This window comes from Aythya fuligula, chromosome 1, assembly GCF_009819795.1.
Source record: "Aythya fuligula isolate bAytFul2 chromosome 1, bAytFul2.pri, whole genome shotgun sequence".
Taxonomy (NCBI): Eukaryota; Metazoa; Chordata; class Aves; order Anseriformes; family Anatidae; genus Aythya; species Aythya fuligula.
The window spans coordinates 59,186,066-59,209,111 of NC_045559.1; the positions used below are offsets into that span (position 1 = coordinate 59,186,066).

General features: G+C 38.3%; 1 protein-coding gene across 2 annotated transcripts in view; it reads left to right on the forward strand.

The window, feature by feature from the left end:
* The first annotated feature begins 390 nt into the window (after positions 1–390).
* The window catches only part of GNPTAB (N-acetylglucosamine-1-phosphate transferase subunits alpha and beta), a 42,785-nt gene continuing 20,129 nt past the window's right edge, over positions 391–23,046 (forward strand). For both annotated transcript variants that reach the window (XM_032201799.1, XM_032201807.1), the window contains exons 1-8: positions 391–507; positions 5,015–5,100; positions 8,885–9,004; positions 11,015–11,056; positions 11,913–12,118; positions 12,805–12,869; positions 13,160–13,294; positions 21,397–21,558. In XM_032201799.1, the coding sequence (XP_032057690.1) occupies positions 391–507; positions 5,015–5,100; positions 8,885–9,004; positions 11,015–11,056; positions 11,913–12,118; positions 12,805–12,869; positions 13,160–13,294; positions 21,397–21,558 (933 nt within the window). The remainder of the gene's footprint in view (positions 508–5,014; positions 5,101–8,884; positions 9,005–11,014; positions 11,057–11,912; positions 12,119–12,804; positions 12,870–13,159; positions 13,295–21,396; positions 21,559–23,046) is intronic.

Consider the following 23,046-nt stretch of genomic DNA (forward strand, 5'->3'; position numbering starts at 1 on the left):
TTGCCCTTGGCCTCATGAGGGCCTACGGCATGACTTTATTTCGCTGTGGTAACCAGAAGTGCCTCCGCCTGGTGAAACTTTGGACCACGGTGACACCAGGTGTAGACATCTGAACTTCACGGCAGAAACCAGACGTGCAGATTCAGGACTTTTAATGAGGTTCTTAGCACGTTTTCGCCTCAGGAACCATTCTTGACGAACTCCATCAACTCCGACAGCCGCCGCCAGGTGTCGCCGCGGCGCTGCCGGAAGGGACGCGGGCGGTGGTGGTGGTGGCGGCGGCGGCGGGACCCGCCCGCCCGGCCCGGCGCATGGCAGCGCGCTGAGGCGGGCCGCGCCGTGCAGGGCCGAGCCGGCCCGGGTGGCGGTGGTGGCGGCGGCCGGCGGGCCATGCTGCTGAAGCTGCTGCAGCGCCAGACCTACACGTGCCTGTCGCACCGCTATGGGCCCTGCCTCTGCCTCGGCGGCCTCGTCCTCATGATCGTCTCCGCCCTGCAGTTCGGGGAGGTCAGTACGGCGGGCAGCGCGGTTCCGCCCTGCGCTTCGACCCGTGCCCTAGGGGCTGGGGGCTGGAGGGGAAGGGGCACGGCTGCGGTGCTGCCCCTGGCCCTGCACGGCACGGCGGGGCTCCAGCCGTAAACCCGGCTCCGAGCACGCCCGGGGCTGCTGTTAGCTCGTTTCCAGGGGAAAATGCTGCAGGAGCGCCTGCTCCCTTCACCTGTGCAGCTTAACCCCCTTCCAGCACCAGGTGATTTGTTGGTGCTGTGTTGTTCTTGTTCTGAGCAGCCTGACGGGGCTCTTGCTTAGCACAGCCTCCAGACAGCGATCGGGAGTGACAGGAGCTTGCTCCCCTCTAGAGTTTAAGGAGTTAAACCTGGCCTCCTACAGTCCATCTTACTCCACTTGCTGCTGAGCAGTCAGTACTGCAGTGCAAGGGATGCGATACGACTCCTTCTTTTTCCGATAAAGCATTTTATATGCGTGTATGGTTGGTATATATTGAAGTTTCGCTTCACATTACCCTGTCTATTTTGGAAGTCACCAATGAGAATATCAGGAGAGGAAGAAAGATCTTGCTTCACTGCAGCGCTCAAGAAGCATTCACATAATTAAAGACTTGGTCAGTGTAGAAGTATGATGGCCGTGCTAAATGCAAGCAGACGGGTATTTCCCAATTCCTAAATTTCTCAATATTCTCAAGACAAGTTTTGGTGCTGTTGTGGTGGTATTTTCCCCATTCCCCTGTTTTATTTTGATGGGCTCCTTCAGACTTAAAAAGAGACATGAAGAGCATTATCTGAAGCTATATTTGAGCACAATCAGAAGTTTATTCTGCCTGGATGCTCACTGTCTTCCATAAGGTGCTTCCTGTCTGCTGCCTTGCAGTGGTCACAAGTTGCTGAAACACTTCGAAACCATGAGTGAGATTATTGAGCCATCTGTTTAGATGTGATTGTCAGCTTTTGTTTTAAAGCTGATTGATAGATATCTCTTGGTGCCATAAAACTTCAAGTAAACTTTTGCTTTTCCCCAGAATCGGGACCTAAGGCAAACCTCAGTATTTCTGAGAGCTTTTATAAACCACTTCAGTACTTGTCCAAGTTACAACTGATTTTGCTGAGAATGAGTCCAAGTCACTTCTCAGAAATACCAAATCTGAGTTTCCTATTTCCAGTCTCTTTAATACCAGAACTATTTGGAAAGCTTAGATACTATTTAGACAGCGAGCAAGTAAGTGGCAGATTGATGTGGGAGTGAATTTTCAAAACTCTTATGTTAAGAATAAAAGAAAAGTGACCAGAAATCTTCTAATCATGCTTGGTAAAAACACTCCTACCCCCCACCCCACCCAAAAAAGCAACAAACTAAACCAAATGTCTGCACAAATACAAAAATAAACAAACAAGCTCTTTAAAATAAATAAATAGATGATGACGAATAAGATCAGTAAGAGATGTTTGCGTGTATTTTGCCTATGAATTTTATGATTTAAAGTGTTCCTGTCCTGGTAAACAGTAGTAGTTTAAGGATTTAGGAGAGACTGGGCATGTGAAAATAAACACTGTCAGGCCTCTTCTGGCAACAGTAGTAAGAATGGAAAAGATTTCTGTTCTGCAGTATACAGTCTGCAAGGCAGCAGCAAATAAAATTTATAAGACTTTTGAACTCGAAACCAAAAAATATTTCTAGTAATCATCAGGTGGACCATTTTAATGTTCCGTGGGGATTTCTTAAGCCATAAAAGCAGCAATGCCTATCAGCCTCTGTTGTCTGAACAGAGTTTGCGGTTCCTTTTTTCCCCCAGCCCCAGAGCCAGCTTTTTTTTGTCCAAGTAAGCAAAATTGCATCTGCTTATTTAGAGTCACACTAATATTTATATTAGTGCTGACATAGAAATGGGTGGTTAGAGCAAAAAAAAAAAAAAAAAATGAGACTGGGAATAACGTCCTAACAGCCTCAAGATGAAAATGAGTAATTTCAAAAAAAAAAAAAAAAAAAAAGTATCCCAGTGAAATAACAGTGTACTGAGCGTGATTCAGCTGCAACGTCTGGGATAGCCAGGTGTAAGCCAGTGCTGTAGCCTAGTCTTGGATAAGTTTTGAGTTTTATGACGGTCTGCCTGTAAACCATTGTTAGCTGACCTTCCATAGGTCACTTAGCTTTGTAAAAATGTTTTATAAATGAAAGAAGAGAGACACTGCTGTCACATGGCTGATACAGTATCTCGTGATAGGCTCTCAATGTGTTTTTTCTTTAGTATTTTTAAGTTTCTGCATGTAAAGTTGAAGCAGAGGCCCGCAGGCATTATTGCAATGAGCGATGAGAGGAGAAAACAGTTACAGAAGCAGAATGTATCAGGTGGGAAACCTGTAACTTCTTTTCCTAAACATTGATCCAAAGAGAGCTACTATGGTTCTTTTTTAATATAATTGCACAAATATAGAAAGCAAATGTTTGAATGGTTAACGTTTTTCTCCCAGAGAGCTGTATTCCTGCAATAAAATACTTTTTTTTTTTTTTTTTTTTTTTTTAACTCAGATAATTCAGTATTTCTTCTAGAAGCGGATCACTGTGTGTCAATTCTTAATTAGCAGTAATTACAGATGTTAATGTGTAGATAGCTTTCATTATGTACTGTTTTATACCAATATATTGGGCAGAAGGACATAATAACTTGGGCATGAAGAAGTGTAATAGTGTTTGATATTTAAGGAAGCAGATTTTATGCTCACCTTGTAAATTGTGTCCTTTGTGTAAGAGGAATGAGCTTGTACAGATGTGATTTGGACTACAAAGAGGCTGAGCAGCTTTGGAAATATATTTTGTGTGCTTGTCACTGACGTGTGATGGGACTTCCCCTTCCTCTATACTCTTCAGAAGGCTTTAATTTACTTCAGCCTGCATGAGGGTAAAGAGATGTGTGTGTATCTACTTAAAATGAAGGGAGGTAGCCTCTAAAATTATGGTTTTGAGTGCTATTTTAAAGAAATGGTAGCGTTTATAGTTGCCATAAAACATAAGCAACAGTGACATTTAAATCTAAGAAGACTGGTGTAAAACAAGTGCTGTAATTTTTTTTCCCAGTACATATTTATATGTGCTACTGCACATAAAATAAACCACTGCCCTTTCATCTCTCTAAAGCAACACAAGATGATACTGTAGTTTTTAAGACTGAACTTCAGCTGTGAAAGATATGGAAAGTCTAAGAGCAGGATCTTCTATATCGAGAGATTTTTATCTAAAATTAGTCATGCTTTTTTGCTGTGTCAAAGCATATGAAACATTTTTAGTATTGGAAAGTCTGATTTCTCTGCTTGGAACCATGATTTCAAATACTCTGTTAGTAATAGAGATGCAACTACGTGCCTTTGTTCAATATTTATATGTGTGAGTATGTGTATATATACACACGTGTGTGTATTACACACACACACATTTAAAAATAATACTGGAATGCAAACATGCAGCTTTCTGAAGTACCAATCTTCTTGTGATTGTGCTCCCAGAGAGCTAATGTGTGAATATGTTGGTGAATGGGTCTTGCTGGCAAAACATTGACGTTTTAGCTAAGTGATCTTGGTGGCTGGATGAAGCTGGGGGAGACGACCCTGCCTTCAGCTGTGTGTTCCCACCGTTCCTCGTCTGCCCCAGCATCCGAGCTGGGGAGACTAAGCTGATCTGTTTTCTGAAGGTTCATTTCCCTGCTGGTTTAGCTCCGTGACTTGGCTCGCTGCAGGGTCTGGCGAATGCCAGCTTCAAGTTAAAGGGAGGGGCAGAAATGCAGGGGGATGGAAGAGTCTGCAGCCCGCAGGAATACTGAGCTGTTGGGTTAGTTTGGCTGCCCTGTAAGACTCACCTGGACTGGGAAACACCTATTGTGTTTTAAGTTTGTGCCCAGGTTAATCTACATAATTTGATATGCCCTGGTCTGGCTGTTTGTTTTCAAAGCTCAGATTGCAGAGATAGACTCCAGTATGTCCTATATGAGAACAGGAAGGAAGATGATGAAGATTGTGCAGGATGGGGGGGTCCTGCTTGTATTGAAGTATATTTGTTTTAGGGCCTCAGTTTTGAGAGGATGCTGCTGCATTAAAAAAAAAAAATCATAGAATCATATAATCATAAAATCATTAAGGTTGGAAAAAACCTTTACGATTATCTGGTCCAACCATCACCCTACTACCAATGCTACCTTCTAGACCATGCCCCTAAAGGTTAAGAGACAAGGAGGAGGTAATCAAAATGAATAGTAACTTAAGAAGTGTGTCCACAAAACATGAAGTCCTTTCTTGCAGAGGAAAAAAAAAAAAAAACAACAATGTTTATCTTAATTGTGTGCTCTAAGTTCTGTGTCTGATTGCTGACTCGGTGTAATAATTTAGTTTGGATTAATTAAGTCAGATGTGCACTAATGTGTAGATCAAATTGAGTGAAATCAGTCATGAGTAAAAGTTTCAAAAGTAAGTGTCTAATTTTAGAAGCTGGTGACATTGAGTGTTTTTCTTTTCAGGTTGTGTTGGAGTGGAGTAGAGACCAGTATCATGTTATGTTTGATTCATACAGAGACAACGTTGCTGGCAAATCATTTCAAAATCGGTGAGCTATATTTGTAGTTATCATATTGCACGTTTTACTGCTCAATGAATTCTCAAATATTTAAATCAGATATTCCAGAAGAAGTAACATACTGCTGAGTAGTACTTTATTGTAAGGGCTCTAAATCTGTGATGAATTGTTAACTTAGAGATTCTAAAACTGTGAGTTAGTGATTAATATCCAAACTTGGAAGGCGTTTGGGATTTGGAAGTTCTAGTCATATACAGCAGTTTCTTTTAAATGCATTTAATTCATCCAGTCTATAAGGAGACATCAAAATGACAGTAATGTTAACAGCGAAGGCAGTACATGAAATATTTTCTATATTAAGGTAAGAAAACGTAAGTACTGTTCCTGTGCACTTAAAATTCCAACTTCTAGTGTTTTGAAAAATCTATTTTTGATTTACCTCGAGTTTTCTGTGGCATTTCATGTGGGACATTATTTAGCAGAAAAGTCACAAAGGTAGCAAGAGAAAGCTTTTTAAAGCAAGCTGAATACACGGGAGAAGTCACAACAAATTGGAAACTAAGTCAGATGGGTCATTTGCTTCAGTTGTGCTAACTTCTGTGTGGCTGCTTGTGGTTTCATAGTTCATATCTGAATAGTCACAGGGTCTGTTGCTCAGGAAGTCAGTGGACGGTGAATTGGTAGGTGGAAGAAGCTTACTAAGGAGATATCATCTGACTCTTTTAAGTGTTGATGCACTTGACTGGAAAAAGCCCTGAAAGCAGATGTGTAATCTGCCTTGAGGTTTGTTGAATCATGAGACAGTAGAAATGATCAAATCAGTTCATCATGTTTTAGCTGCTGCAAGATAATTCTTTAAAAGTACATTGCACGGTATTTGTGAATACTACTTGCTATTTCATCTCTTACTTCCCTCCCCTGTTTTCCAAAGGAAGACAGATAAAGCAGAGTGATACAACTCGTACAGATTATTAACTTAATGTGCATGTGTTTTTGCAGTGCTAGAGTGAAAGCATGGTTGTTTCTGTCAGTAAGAAGTTCTGCCTTCGTGTTAATTAAGTACAGAGTTTTTACAAAATGGCAGTTCGTCCAAAACGAAATTGCAAGTCTTACTGTCATGATGTAATAGTCAAAATTAGTCAAATAGTCAACTTACATTTCTGTGGTGTACTTTCATACTTCATTTTAGTCAGCTCATCTTGGGCCTAATCTGTTTGCCAGACTAGTATCTGTGACGAAGACCAAAAGAATAAATCCACATGAAGGAAAAACATAGTTACAGAGTTTAAGTGAAGAAAGTTTTTGAATTTTTCTGGCCTTAACTTACAGAAGACTTTGTGTATTTAAAATAATGTTAGAGAAGGATAACGTGGAAGTGGCTTTCCTGTTCCTTTTTAATTTTAAAGCAAAATGCCATTAGGTGCTTTTCAAAATATGTCTCTGTGCTTTTTAAGAGGTTTTGAAATTAACCAGAAAGCTTTGAAAGAGACCACAAAGGTGAAATCTTCACACTGTTGCTGATCCTAATTGGTAGCAGTGTTAATTAGGACCAAAAGATTATTATTGTTATTGTTGTTGTTGTTGTTATTATTGTTATTATTACTGTTATTATTATGTTTGATAACCACTACTTTCCCAAACAACGTGTGTCAATTTGCTGTAAAAATATGTTAAGAAAAATTCAGGTTAACTTCTATTTAGATAAATTGTAAACTAATTGATCAACAAACAGTCCGCTTGCTTTGATAGCTTTTATTATTTATTTCTTTTTGTAATTGTCTCTGTAGACATTACTAATGAAAATCAAGCCACACCAGCATTAATTCAGAGCTGACATTTTAATGCTACAAGTTAAATGTAGTAAATTACACAGTTCTATTTGCTATTGTATAGAAACAAGCTATTAACAAATTATAAACTGGGGAGTGGCTTTACAGAAGTATAAATAGTACTAAAATTGCCTCATAGCCTAGACTGAGTTGGAGTTTAGGCTTTTCTTTTCCCACATTTTATGTTCTTAAATGAAGGCTGTGTAAATAAACTCTGCCCTTTGCCCAAGGACTGAGAGTTGTGCACCTTTGAGATCAGCTAATTTGAGTCAGGTGCTTCCACCTAAAACACGTTTCCTAGCCGTAGAAATCAGGGGACTGCCAACCCAATAATTTAACTGATCACAACAAGCATGGAAAAGCTGGAGGAGCTCCTGCCATCGAATTTCTAATTCTGTGAAAGACTGAAAACATACAGTGAGTTGCACTTGTTAATGAGCCAGAGGTTACTGTGTCTGCTGACAAAGAGGTAAAATAACTGACTGGGGGGGGTACCTGTAATGTGCAAATTAACTTTGTCAGCTGAAAATGTAGCCTCCTGCAGAGTATTGCACCTCAGAAGTGAGGTAGGCTTTCTGGATGGTACTGCTGGGGAAAGGCAGTGCCTCCTGTTACGTGTTCAAACCATCTTTAGAGTGACCCCCCCCCCCCAGCAGACCTTAGGTGTCATAGCTCAGTTTCTAGGAACAGCAGTGAACTGAGTGAAAAATGTTCACGTCCCTTGTGTTGTGACCAGCCACTAGCTGCCCGTTTGCCAAATTCTGCACTTCAGTTACTGAGTCTCAGCCGGTACAAAACAAAGCTGGGTGGAAATTGTCTGCATGTCATGCCGTGCAAGGGAAGATGGAGGAGATATCTACAAACTGCCTGTCTCTCTGTTGTTTGAAGGATGCCACGCAGTGGGTGGGGAACGAGCACCTTTTCCTTGGATATTTTTCATTGTGTGTTCCAGTGGATCTCAGTTTTAAAACACTTGCTCAGTGATTGCTATCCAAACACTGCTTTTCTCCTGTTTGTTTTCACTTGTCTGTTTCATGAAAACAAATGACAGAGAGAGAAATCAATATCCAAGGGTCTAAGTTTAAGTTCAATTTAATGTGCTTGACAGGAGGCTGGGTTGTTGCATTCTGCTAAGTGTGTGAAGTCCTTCTATAGTTTAGGAAGGTATTATACAGTGGAACTTATGAAAATAATAGTTGGGGCATCCCCCTGCTCTCTGGGACTGAGAGGTTCATCTCTGGCAGCAGCCTGCAGCACCTGCTGAAACAGAGCTGTGGGCCTCAGGGAGGAGATAACCACAAACAAATAGAAAATAAGTACTCAAAACCTTTTCTTTGGTGCATCTCCCTTAGGTACGCTAGGACATCTCTAAGTGTTCAGCAACAGTTCCACAGTATTAAATTGTGTCAAGATTGGGTTCCACTGCTGTATCTAGTGTCTGAATTCATGTATCCTACTTGGGTTGTTAGTTTGTGAAATGCTCTGTTACTGAGATCTAAGAGGTGTTAGGATAAAGACGTGGTTCTGCAGAGATCTTACTGGCTGTGGGCAATTAAATAACACAAAGTGTGATTTAAGTCTTTACACTTCGTGCTGTCCTGTCTAATTTTGGTAGCTGGTGAATTAAAGATATGCCTAGATGCTAGTATTGTCTTGAGAAATATTTAATGGGTTGCTAGGTGTTTGATTATAGGTTAACATGTCAGTGAAATTTAGAGTATAAATGGTAAATTTCATATAGTTAGTGAATTGTTATGGCCTCTGTAGGTCTTCTTTTGGTTTCATGTCTGTGCTGTTTTGTCAAAGGCTTGTGTATAATTACGAAATTATATCTATTTATAGCTGAAGGGAAGCTTTTTTCTTTGTCTCTTCAGCTCAGACACCAAGCGTTTTTGTTGCTTGATGGGAACTGCTATTGTAGGATGCCACAAACACTTGTAATGTAATATTAAACAGCTCATGTAGCTTTCATTTGAATTATGTAGGCTGTGTTTACCCATGCCGATTGATGTGGTATACACCTGGGTGAACGGCACAGATGTTGAACTGATCAAAGAATTGCAACAGGTCAGAGAACAGATGGAGGAAGAACAGAAAATAATGAGGTAATAATCTCATGTATTTTTTTCCCTTGCACTAACAATAGCAATCTAATGTGGTACTAGCCCTCTTTCTTTTCTCCCTTGTTGCTCAACGTGAAAATTCAAAGCGAGTTTCTGTCTTCGTTTGATTATTCTCAAAACCTCCTTTCAGTTCTACATTTAGCCATGAAGTGCTGTCTAATCAGAAAACTGTTTAAAATATAGAGCATAATAATTTAAAGTAATTAAGGCTGATCTGCCTTGAATTTGTAAAAACGCTGTGCAGAAAACTGTGCTTTTTTGTTTGTCATGTTGTATGGATTTCTGTAACTGTTTCTGGATAATAATAAAGTGATATCTTCCATGTTTAATATGTCTGCATCCCCCTCCTACTCATTGCCCAATATTTCTTTTTATACTGGGCTTAATAACATATACTTGAGCACATGGTTGTTAAAGGCTCCTTAAAAATAGATTTGTAGTCTCCTAAACACAGAAACTGAGGAAGAAGAAAATAATTTATTCAGATTATAGACATATTATTCAACCGTCTAACTAAGGCAACAGGGAGGGCGATGTAATGCTGCATTCAGAATGTTAGAGATTGTGCTACACTGGTCTGTAAAATTAATCATCTAAAGACTTCAGATAGTGCACAACTTTGTTTTCCAGCAAACACTTGAAGCTTATAGATACCTTAGGTTGTTTTGTAACCACTGATTTAATTCCTTATTAGCAACTCCATGATCGTGTGATCAGTTTTGAACAGAAAAATGCTAAATGAAAGAACAAGAATTTATTTTAAGTGTTAATTCAGAATAATCAGAAATCCACAAGTGAGTGTAAAGATTCATCTGATTTTTGGCATGTTATGACTTGCAAATTAGGTACCGTTAACAGTGTGATCACAACTGAAGTTCTAGGCCTCTGGTTTGCTACTTAAATTGCAAAATGCATTAAGTGTAAACATCTTAAATATAGACATGGTCTCTGCTCTGAAGAGTTTTCATGTTTATATTAATCATTTCCTAGTAGTTTACATAACAAACATTTGTGGTTTCAGCCCTGTGATACTTCTGGGCAAAGAGATGCTGTGATTCCTGTTTTAGCAAGGGAAAACCACACATTTTGTCCTTCCATAACACTGATCTGGAAAGTTTATGTCAAGCTCAGGAGTAAGACTCATGACCATGTCATGTTCATCAACTACAGGGACAGCTGGTTCTCCCCCTTGTAGATAACAACATCCCCTGGCCTCCACCCCCTTTGTATTTTGAAATTGGTTAGCACAGTTTAAAAAATAAAAATAAAAAATGGTTCAGAGGATCAGGATGACTGTGGAAGACAAAGGCAAAGACTATAAATCTCTGCTAATGAGCATGTATTCTGTACTGCATAGTAAAACTTAGTAATTTGTTACTTTTTTATTGATCCACCTGAATCAAATTAGTCACTGTCCAAGTGATTTCTTCATCAGTAGGAGAGAGGGTAGCTTGATGGATGGTGCTTCTCTTTTTGTTGGTGTGTGTTGGTGCCCTTGGGATCATATTATTATCATTAATTTTTTTTGCATCACCATAGCTCTACCTGTGCATTAATCTTCATCAGTTTCTGCATGCACACGGCCTATGCGTGGTAGACCTTAACAGAATACGTATCATAAACTAAACTATGAACTCACTCCAGTTTCGGGTCATTCTCCCTGGTTTATTATCAGTGCTTTTCCTATTAACAGCAGCTTCATTAAATAATCTGATAGTAACCCCTGAAAATCTTGTTGGCAGAGTCCCACTGCTGCAGCTCCCAGCACAAGCAAGGATTTTTGGGTTCTGCTGTGCAAGGGTGCACAGTGAGGGAGCACATGTCAGCCTGTGCTTGCCTAAGTAGGCTAATGGCAAGGCATTGGCAGTTTTATAGCTGGGTTATCGCTGATTTCACAACATGTTCCTGACTCAATTAGGATTCTGAAATTAGGTTTAATTCTTTACCACCGACTCAGAGTTACTTAATGGGGTTGTTTTCATTTTGTAATAGGGAAATCCTTGGAAAGAATGCAACAGAACCAACAAAGAAGAGGTAAGGGGTTTTTGTTTTTTTTTGTTTTGTCTTGGCTATAAATTGAAATAAACTATGTCCTACTCATTTTTAGCTGAAAGCAACTGTTGGGGAGGTGAAGTAACGGGGTGTATTGTGTTTGTTTTTCTATGGCCTGAGCATGCATTCCTTGTGTGTCATTTCAAGAGAAGTTGACAACATGATAATATTTATGTTGAATAACAGTAATGCAGCTGTGAGCCTCTTAGTGTGACAATTTCTGAAATTCAAAAAACATTTACTTGTCCCTAGTTAGGCATAGTTCATATTTGGAGTGTGGATTTTTAGTGCATATGTACCTTGAGTTTTATAATTCAAACACATTAAGATTATTTTTTTTCTGACAGTACCTTTACCTGCCATTTGTGTACACAGTGCTGTACGTCACTGTTTGTGGAGGGGCCAAGGCTTATGTGTCTGTGCACTGCCAGGAAGCAGCAGGGCCTGCTCTGTCCTGCTCTTAACTTGGCCTGGTTGTTCCGTAGAGATCTTTCTAAGGTGTCCTCTGTAGTCAAATCTCTGCAAATGTTGAAATATTTGAAACAAATCTTTGAAATTTTGAAAAATAAAAATACATGGTTGAGAAAAGAGGTGTTTTTTTCTGAGGAGAGGAGGCAAGAATTTGGGAACAAGTTACAGGAATGTGCTGAACTGTAACAGTAGGATATTTGTTTTCTACAGCAAAATAAGTATGCTTTTAATTGTTCCCACCCTTTCTTCTACAGATATTAGAAATAATTGATCAGATTTTACAAAAACATCTCTCATTGCACTCAGCATTGATTTTTGTTGTAAATTTTCTAGTGGCGTTAAATATACCTTTGGTATTTTGCTACAGTGAGAAGCAACTGGAATGTTTGCTGACACACTGCGTTAAAGTGCCAATGCTTGTCCTGGATCCTGCACTGCCGACCAATGTCACGCTGAAAGACCTCCTGTCCATTCATCCTGCTCTACAAGCTGCTAACAATATGTTCTTTGTAGCAAAACCAAAAAATCCTTCTACCAATGTGACAGTAATTGTTTTTGATAGCCCTAAGGATGGTAAGAACATTTGACGGTTTCCACATCGTTTTCTAGGGAAAGATTTTTACTAAGTTGCTGTGAGTTAGGTTGTATTGTCTTCCATCACTGACTCTGCCACTAATTTTCTGTTTGACTTTAGCAAGTTGTACTGTCTCTCTTCCCCTCAGTCTATTTCTTTAAATGATGGCATCAGCGATACTGTTTCTCATCTCCCAGACATCTGATTATGAAAGATTAAACAGTTCTGTACTCCTAAAGTACTGTTGCAAAACAGACTTGATATCTGAAAATCTGTGTTGCACTGATGATCTCAGAAGACTGAGGCTAAGACTGAGGATTAGTTTTAGAAATCATCTTTTAATTGCTGTGATGTGAAGGCTGAATATTGTGCAAAAAGTTCTGCTTTTGTTTAAAGGATTGCACACCGTAAAACAAAATTATCTATGTGTTCAACACTTACAAGTAGTATCTTAGAACAGGTACAGGCTTCTTGTCTTAATACATAGTGCCCAACCCACTACCACCTACTTGCCCAAACACTGGTGTTTGTTTTACCAGCAAGATTATTTGACAAGCATAAAGACAAATCTTCACTCAATAAACATCCAAAACTCCTTAATTTGCAAAAGTCTATCTTAGTTTCTGGAATATACAAAAGAAGTGACTTCAAGTTTTTGATTTGCAATGTATTTTATTTATTCTAGTTGAAGCTGCCCATTCTGGAATGTTAAAAGACAACAGCAAACAGATAGTATGGAGAGGCTACTTGGTATGTACTTTTAAAATCTGTTACTTAGCTTTTAGCTTTTGTATGTCCTAAACTTGTCCTAAACTAATATGTTTTTTAGAAAGTATTTCTCTGCTATATACTCTTCATAACTCACACATTGTAAGAAGTGAAAGCTTTTAAAATTACCTGTATTTCAGTGTTGGAAGTTCGGGTTAAATGACAGATCTATAGTCTTTTAAATCTGTCATCTGCTGAAGGGTTTTTAGATAATGTGAAATACTAGAAATTTAAAGAAAAGACTGTTTTTTACCCTGTCATTCTGTTTTTAGACTACAGACAAAGAAGTTCCAGGCCTAGTGTTAATGCAAGACCTGGCCTTCCTTAGTGGATTTCCAGCTACATTCAAAGAAACAAATCAGCTACGAACAAAACTACCAGAGAGTCTGGCCTCTAAAGTGAAACTGGTAAGGACATGGAGGAAAGAGTGATTTCTTTGTATTGTTTTTTGTTATTTTTAAGTACTTCACATACAGACCTTACTTACCTAGCAAGAGAACTGTTGCAGGTGACAGGATGTTTCTGATAGTTATCTGTGACCCTTTTCCTGAGTTGTGAAGAATAGTAAATAGTGACTCAAATTGTTGCCTTCCAAATGCCAATTGCCCATTCTGTGGCTGCAAGTTACTAGGCTTTAGGTTTTTAGCTTACAACTAGTTGAAAAATACCAGACTTTCCAGTTTCTCTCAGCCATTTGCTACAGGCTGTTGTCTCACTGAAGTGTATTGTATCACTGGTTTGTTAAATGCGACAGAATTTTGTTTGTGTGGTTTCTTAGCTTTTTTTATTCCTTCTTTGCTTTTGGAAGAATAGTCTTAATAGTAAGAGCAATGAATTGTTTCACAGCTGAATGCTGTATTTCTTTCTGCCAAGTACTCTGTATGCTACAAAGTGATTTGTACTTAATTTATCTATCTGCAAGACAACAGTAGAACACAATTTGTGTGACTGTGCCGTCCATTAACATTTTGTGCCTTCCTTTCTCTCCTAATATTTGGACAACTTTTCCAGTTACAGACCTGTTTAACAGACAGGTAAAAATTTCAGAAAGCTGTCAAAATCATTGTCTTATGTATGACAATGGATCTTACGGAGAGATGTGAGTGAGCGTTCCTTCTGAAGGAAGTGCTCAACAGGATAAAGAATGCTGGTCTGCTGCTGGTTAACCAAGCTGAATATTCTGTAATGAGAGCTCTGGGAAGATGGTGATGTGAAAGGGGCTGAGGCCAGGGAGTTTGTAGAGGAGAAGGGAGTTAGCAGGGCTTAAGGGTATGTAGAGACTTGGGATGTCAATCCATAAAAAAAATCTTTGTTAGTCAGATGCCCACTTGTAGAATGTGATAATTCAGTTTGTGACCTGTTCTTGGTACTTGAAAGAGTATGACTTGCTTTCCTTTTCTTTCTATAGAAGGCTGGGTTATCAAATCATTTATTCAGCTGCAGCTGAAAGGATACTTTTAAAATGGTTTCATAGGCCGGTCGTGCTCCCATTTAATGCAAGCTAAATTTCTTCATTCTTGTCTTAGCAAGACAAGCAAGTTGTTTTAGAATCTCAATAACAATGGTTAGAGACCTCATTAAGTAAACACATTTGTACCTCTCACCCTACCCACTCTTAAGTAGCTTACTAGAAATAGCTCTTAAATAGTGTTTTTTTTTTAAACTTAAATAGCTCTTCTCTTTTGGTTTTGTTTACATCTCCTGTGTATTAGTAGAGAGTACATATACGGCTTCTCCTAGCATTTGTTTTAGTGAGTTTTTTTAGTGAGTTAATCACTAATTTGTTTAGTGAGTTAATCACATTGTTATTGCTATTTGCACAGCACTGGCTCTCCATTTCTCTCATGCTTCTGACAGCCCTTTCCTGATGTTCTCACTGTGAATTTGTCTGTCTTCAACATGATCAACTAGACTTTTGTACAGTATTTTAAATGAAGCATCACCAGAACTTTCTATACAGTGATAAGTTCATAGTACGTAGCTAACCCAAGGCCAGCAGACTTGCTGTATGCTATGTTATGCTTATTGTAAACAACATTGCCAGTATTTCTACATGACCTCCATTGCTTCCTACCACTACTTTGTACAGATGCTGTTCATAAAATAGTCTACCATCACTCACAAAAATAGCAAGAAGTGTTTTCTGGTGTGGTAGTGGCATCCTTCCACTTTTTTCTCAGTGGTACATTGGTAAGATTGCAGTGGGTACTCATGAGGTCCATCTACCAGTCTGTGTTTCTTTTAAATGCTATCACTATGTTTTCTTAAAATAGCTTTAAAGAAATGGTGTTTAATGTAGGGAAATAGATAGTTATCCAAGAGGAGTTCATACTTAAGTTTTTCTCTCTGAGATTCTAGTTTCTTTGTTTCAAGCCTGAGTAAGGAATGTTGGTTGAATGCTTCCTGGCTTAGAGACATTGGAAGAATCCAAATGTAAATACATTGAAGGGGAAAGGATAGCGTTTGATTCTTACTGTAGATAGAGCTATACTGAAAATGCTAAAATGTTGAGAGCTCAAACTGCTTTAAATAAACAAACAAACAAAAAAAGCCAACAACTTAAAACAGGATCCTGAAAGTGAAATATATGTAAACACATTTAAATAATTTTAAAATTACATATTTTCTTTGCTGAAAACATCTTTGTCTAATTGCTGCCTTCATTTTGAAAAAAAAGAATGAAATTAGTAGGACAGTCATGGCAACTGGAAATCCCTGAGCTAAAATGCTATTATGCATTTAAAAGCAAGTTGAAACATCTTCGAGCTCATACAACAATTGTTCTTTGAGAATTGCTGCCAACAGATTCTCATTTCCTAAGAATCTGTACATAGTCCTGTGGTTGTCATAACCTGTGTCTGTTTCTAGACAATAAGAGTGGTAAATTAAGAACACCAGTTTGCAGACTGGAATTTTGCTATTCTCTCTGTTGGCACGTCTCACCTGCAGTAAAAGACTGAAAATCTGATTGGACATACAGTATTTCAAGATCTTTGAGTGCAAGTTCAGCCTTTTGGGCATGTAGTCTTTTCTAGTACCTCAGCACAGAGTAAGTTACAGGTTGCTGGTAGCTGTAGCACGTTTGACTTAATGAATCTGAATTGCTCAGAATACCTTTGACTTCGATTACCTGCTCTATTCATTTATTCAAATTGCCCCTCAGCAATCAAGAAATTTAGTAACAAGATGTTCCTTCACTTGTCTTTGTTTTAATTTGAAATCAATTGACTCATGTTTTCCTCACCCAGGGTTATTTTCTAGGAGCAGCTTTTCTGTAATGTCCTCGTTAATTGCCAGATTGGTATCTGAAATAATATTGCCTCATTGCAGTGATAACTTGGTGGAAAAGAAATCTGTCTCATTTCCACATCAGGGAATATACTGGAGCACCATCCTAGACAATGTTTGTTCTCTGGTCTAACTTCATAGATACAAGCTCTCATAATAACACAGTTCTGAGGAACATTCTCCCTGCCTACTCTTTCTTTTGAATATTGGAATACCTGTCATTATTTGTGGTATAGTGGTGTTTTTTTTCTTATTCCCTTACAAAAGACACTTTCTAACTTATTTCTTTAATTCATTATTGAACTATTATTCCAGTGAGTTTTGATGATTTTTCTCCTTGATACTCCTGTGTGGAATTTTGCTTCCAGGACTGAGAAGTTCCTAATTCTCTCCAGGTTTTCTGCCATAAATCTGTAAAGCACAGACCTTATTCATAGCCCATATCTCTTAAGTTATAATGGACCTTCCATCAAGAGGTGCTTTCTTTTGTGAATGCCTTGGAAGAGTGAAATACCCAGATTCGTCCTTATTACTTATGAGCAATCTGCTGGGTTTTATTCTCTTGTGGTTTCAAGACTTGTTAGAGTAGAATGATTCTACCTGGACCTTAATTTTTTGACTGCCATTCATAGCTATGGATGATCATCTTTTTTCATTCCAGCAGCATCCCTTAGTAGTATTATTTACTCCATCAAAAAGCGTGCTGGATGGATTATTTTTGTGTTTCAGTTTTGCTTCTCGTGTCTGTGTAACTGTTTAATTTCTTGTCTGTATCCAAGCTCATTTCTAGTTTAACTCTTTAACAAATATGCAAAATGCTAGAGTTTGGGGTTTTGGTTTGCTGTTCAGATGAACATAGAGGCTACATCTCTGGTGCCTTGGATGTATCTCCTTTGTCTGTTTTCATGGGAGTGATATCCCTTGCCTATTTTCTTTCTGTGTGATTTTTGTTTACCCCGCCTAGGTTGTTTTTTAATCTTTGTTGACAGTTATGTGTCAACCAGGCGATTGTTGATCTTTGTGCTGGTTCTGTTCTCCTGCATGCATTCTTATCTTTCTGTAGATGTTATCACTGCGACCAGCTTGCTATCTGTTCCTAGGAGCTGCTTCTCTGCAATTTGGTTAGGCACTTCTCTGTGTAAACACGTTTTTTTCTCAGGTATCTAATGCATTCTGCAGTTTCACCATCCAGTTGTCATTGTATCATTGCTCTGTGTGTGTGTGTGTCCCTCCTCTAGTAGTGGCTGCTTTAGAACAATTAAATTGAGATTAGTATTCAGTGCTTGGTAATAGTGAGGTAGGTAGCAGGTTCACCCCCAGCCAGACTTCTACTCTTGTTAGCAGCAATTTATTCATATTAAACCTATAATAGAGTGTAAGCGTATAAATATAAGATGCTTATTTACGAAGTCAGAGATTATACACAATAAGTGTCAATGTGATTTGTTTTTATAGAAACATTTACTGAGATCCTTGCTCAGAATCAGTTCTCCTTTCAGTGGAAGTTATAGGTAGGCAGTTGTGGTAAATGTCAAGTGTGCTGCTCCCCTTACCTGGGGGAGAGCTGCTTGATTCATGCTGCTGTTAAGCAGAAGAAAGGTTGGTTGTTTAGTCTCCACTGTAATTTCCAGTGATTCCTCTGTAGTTGCCACTCTAGCAGTCTAAGGTTTGTGAAGTACTGTGAGATATGTGGTGGAGAGAAGGCAAGTTGCACCTGAGTTAGGCTGGATTTGTTTCATAGATGCCTCCTTATTCTTAAAGAGTTCCTCCGTACTCTTTTGAAGTGGCTGTTTCTTAGTGCAGTGCTGAAAATACAGAAAAAAAATAACTTAAAATTTCATCAGTGCTACTGTTTGAAAGGAATAAAGGTGTTAAGAAGAGAAAGGGAGGAATGTAGCTGTTGATACATTTGTGTTGATTATGTTGTTTTAATTGGATCATTTTCATTTGATTGAAATTACTTCTGAGTACAAAAAGGACCAAAATTGCTCTGACCTCTGGGCCACGTGTTTCTTGATCTAAAAATCCTCAGTAATTCTGTATTAAAATGAGTTGAGCTCAAGAGGAGGTTACATAGTACATAATACACCCGTAAAATTTTCTAATTGTGTATGTTACAGTCTCCATTTTTTTTGTATTTATGGCCTGCATTGCAGTATAATAATATGGAAGCTTATTTCCATATGAAAGGTAAGCAGCAGTATATCTGCTGATCAACATTTCTTTTGTACTGTGTGTGTTTTGACAGTTGTGGTTGGAAAATAGTATTTGGTTGCTTTTTATTTTCTGTGCTTTCTTAATAGTGCATTAGTAAGCCACTAGATGGAGGTGTTACTCTGATTATGTCTGCTGCTAAGCCTTATTTCTTTAGGGGCTGGAAATACATTACATTGAATTTATGCGCGCTGAAGAAGGGCTGGAAAAAATATTTTTTACTTTGAAAGATTTGTTTATGTTTTTTTGAGGTTACTGTGCTAACGCTTCTCCACTAAAATAATATATAGTGAAATTTTTGGAGAAAGGTGACTTTCTTTCAAGATTCAATATCCTGATTGCATCAGGTAAAGTTAAAAGCTTGCAGATTTTCTTCCTTTGTGAAATACTGCTTCCTCTTTAACCTGCATATGCCACCCACTAGATCAGGTTGGCCGAGGCCCCATCCAGCCTGGTCTTGAGCACCTCTAGGGCCGGGGCATTCACAACTTCTTGTAATGATCAACTTTGGCCATTAGGAAGATAAAGAGTAATAGTTTAAGGAATGGTTAGGATTCCAAGTCCCACCCCAGGAAAAAAAAAAAAAAAAATCTATTCTTGAGGCCTCTTAGCTTGAGGACATGTTAATGAAGTATTTACTTTTGCTTGGGGTGGCTCAGCCCATCCGGCCTGCCTCCTAGCCTGTTAAGTCTAAGCTTTGCCAAAGCTTCCAGGGGAGAACTTGCATTTAAATTTACCATGTTGGGAGAATGCAGTTTTCCTGTCTCATTTTCAAGTACGTTATATTTTCAAGTACGTGCATGGGTGGTGGTCGATGTTCCTGACTGCAGGGTGTCTTGTCAGCCCACTGGTGCTGGAAGCCAAGACTTGCCTGATCATGCTGACTCTCCGCATCTACATGCTTGTTTGTTTCTGTTCTGCTTTCACAGCATCTTTGGTTCTGCTGACCAATTTTGTCAAGATCAAGCTGATCTCCAGAACATAGTATTTAAAGAGAATGGGTAATTGTGTGACTCCCCACTGAGAGGAGGGTAATAGCTATGAGACATCAGAAAATCTGCAGGGGAGAATGCTGTTTTGAAAATACCAGCAATAGAAAGTTCTGATCAGAGCTTTTGGTGTTTTAGAAGCTAGATAATTTATGTCCCAGGAGACTTCATTGAAATCTAACTTTATTGATAGATCCGCTTATGAAAATACTTGGTTCTGAAAAAAGCTATTCGTGTGAAATCAATCAAACTAAACAAACAAATACCCCCCTTTCCCCCCTTCACCTTCTCTATTCTGCGCAGTTTAACTCCCAAACTGAGCAAGGGTGCATATTTTTATTTATTTGTGCTTGGACTGTTACATATTTAAAAACCTGGAGCGTGTATGCTGTATTAGTTGGGGGAAAGGGAGAGTTTTGGTAATAAATCTAGTTAGGGATCTGTAGTACATGTACCTGTTTTGTTGAGCTAGTCATTGTGGAAACAGGTTAAAGAGAAACAAAATTAGGAGACATTTTCAAAGCTCTAGAGTGGCAATATTTTTGGTTTGTTTCACGTATATTTTATATGACAGATTCTAAGGGACTGTGTGACACTGTTGTATTCCTAAATAAAGCACATACCCACTAATGGCAGCTTTGTAATCTGTAGCATTCAGATATTGATATTTTTGGAGGTTGTTGGTTGCAGTCCGTAACTATACCTCAGCCATTTAACTACTGAAGCCATCCTTTCCACCCGTAGGTTCAAATGATTCCCTGGAAGGTCTGAGATTTATCAGATTTTTCTAATGGCAGGCCTCATAAGTCAGATTGAAAGATCTCAAATAGCATATGAGTCAAAGCATCAACAGCTTTAAAATGTCACAAGTGGGACAGCTGGTCTTGCTAGGGGAAGGGGAACTAACTCTGGGACAAGTGCTGTTTTAAAATGGGCTGAAAAGGTCAGATTTAATCAGGAAAAAAATCAATAGAATGATGGATATTTTTTTTGCTGTTTTCTAACATGAAAATGTTAACATTTTATTTATTGCTTTTATGGATATTCAGCTGAAAAATCTGGTAGTTGTGCATTTTAGTCTTATGTTGCATGAAGACGAAAATTAAGCATTGCAGATAATAAATGTAGTTAATTATTAACAATATTTACTCTCAGTCTGTTGAATGCATGCATTTGGAGAATCGATATACAGTTGTACTTTTAGCACAGTGTTTTCTCACGCTACTGCATATGGTAAACAGTGTTTTATTGGGTTATGCTATATTTTTACTGAAATGTTTCAGTGCCCTGCAATTTGTAAGTTCTAGTAGCTGTTAGACAGGGCATGGAGTGCAAGCTGCTTCTTGCCCTGTGCATTATGAAATCTGATATCCAGAATTACTAGTGGCAGGAGATAAAAACAGCAAACAGATCAAACAGTCCCCAACTAAGAAATGACCTTAACAGCCTATTGGCAACCATCGTTAAGGACTTGGAGACCCACAAGGATTAGTTCTGGAGCCCTTTGTATCTCAGATTTCTGAACTGTATGTTGATCTCTAAACCATTCTGAATATTTCACGCTTCTGACAGCAATGATGAATTTGTGACTTTAATTTTCTCAGAAAAGTATTGGTTGATTAAAAAGGGAGGAAGGAGAGTAAGATTCTTTCAGCTGTGTAACAAAGTTGAAATAAAATCCAAATTTTGTTGTTGGATGTGGGAGTGATTTACTAATCACTGAAGGAATATTTCTAATGTAACCCAGCAAGAGTAAACCTCGCTACTATGTAAAGGGAAATATTTTTTTGGAACATAAAGGCTCACCATCTACAAGTGTTCTGTGTCTTTAAATGTTTTTCATTTCCTGTTTTACTGCCCCCTTTTTGTGTTCCTCTAACGTTGTACTGCTTTATAAACAGTGTTTAGTCATTCTTATTAGTATCTCCAATAAGAAAAATATAATGAAATGATTGAATTGGCCAAGGAATAGAACTGCTGTGGGTGCATGCTGGAAATTATTTTCTCTGCTTGTGTAGTTGCAGCTCTATTCAGAAGCCAGCGTGGCTCTTTTGCAACTGAATAACCCTAAGGGTTTCCATGAACTGAGCAAACAAGCAAAGAAGAACATGACTATAGATGGAAAAGAATTAATGCTTAATCCTGCTTACTTACTGTGGGACCTCAGCTCTGTCAGTCAGGTAGGTAAATCCTGTTACGGAATGTGAAGGTTGCAGTATGCAGAGGGAAGCTTGCAGTTAACTAGTTAATGACAAGGAACAGGGGATTTCTTTCAGAAGTTTGGATGTGTTAAGAACCCAGCATTTATTTTGTTATGATAAAATGTCATAAGAATGTTGCCAGATTCTGGAATCTAAAAGGAGGAAGCATCATGCAGAGTGGCATTTAATTGAAATTTTCTTGTTGTCTACTAAATGAAAAATTTTGCCCACTGTGCGTTTCTGATAAAGTTATGTGCAGTCAAGTCCTGAAAGGCTTAATTGGTACTAACTGGCAGATAAGCAGGCTTCTTCTGTGTGGGAGAGAGACAGGGTTTTATTTAACAAACACGATTACCTTCTTCTCAGTATGTTTCTTAAGGTTTTTTGCTTCGCAGTGTCACATATACTGAACAAATACTAATTACTTCTCTTTAAAAAAAAAAATCAAAGAAATTAAATGCAGTTATTTGTAAAGAAAGAAGTTTTAAACAGAATAAATGTTTAATGGAAGAATGTTAAGTTTATCAAAAGGAAAAAAAAAATCACAAGATCTTCTAAAATGTTAATTTTTTTTTTTTCTCCTGCTAAAATTTAATTTTACCATAAATGTCTAAAATGGATAAAATAAATATGCCCTCTCCAATAATGCTTGCAGTCTGTTTCTGTATCCTGTGAACCTGGCTTTGGGAAACTTCTGCTTGTTGATACAAACCCTGCATTTTAAATGTATGCTTACTCATGTTTAATTATGCGTTTTGTAGATGGGTACCTAGCCAATATATGTTGTTACTGAAATGTTTTCGGTTATGTTTTTGAGAATGCATAATCTATGTTACTCTTATGTATTGGAAAAGGAGACTTAATTACAGTGCATAGAATGTGCAGCGAAAATAGTAATTGCTAAATGTTCAAGTTTTTTTCCTTGAGTTTCCTGTTGTAGTTGGGCATAGTTCTTTTAGAAATATTCCTTCTCAGCATCCTCAATCCTCTTTAGTTTTGGAAGAGGTTTAAGTTCTCATAAATGGGAAAGAAAAGTATGTTAGTGTCATGTAACCTAATTTTGTTACTTGCCTGAAGAATTTCTAGTTTAAAATGTTGCCTTTTAACAAAAAATGTATGGAAACCTTTAGCTATTTGATAGTGACAAAATTAAGCTTAATATTCAATTGTCTCCTGCCTATTTTTTTTCTGAAATTAAAGACCTAGGTATAATTGAAGAGCAGCTACATCGTCACCCTTCCAGTGTCTATATTAGGTGACACATCATATATGGTTTATGACATGATGAACTTGGAAGGTCCCAGCCTCTTAAAGCAGCAGTTCTGAAAGGTGATGTTACAGATTTGAAATGCAGCTTGGCTTTTGATCAAGATCAGGAAATAATTAAGATTAATAATCTAGGAAAACAGGATTTTTTTTTTAACTGGAGCTCTTCCTTCAAGAACTGGGATTGTACAAGGCGATGTC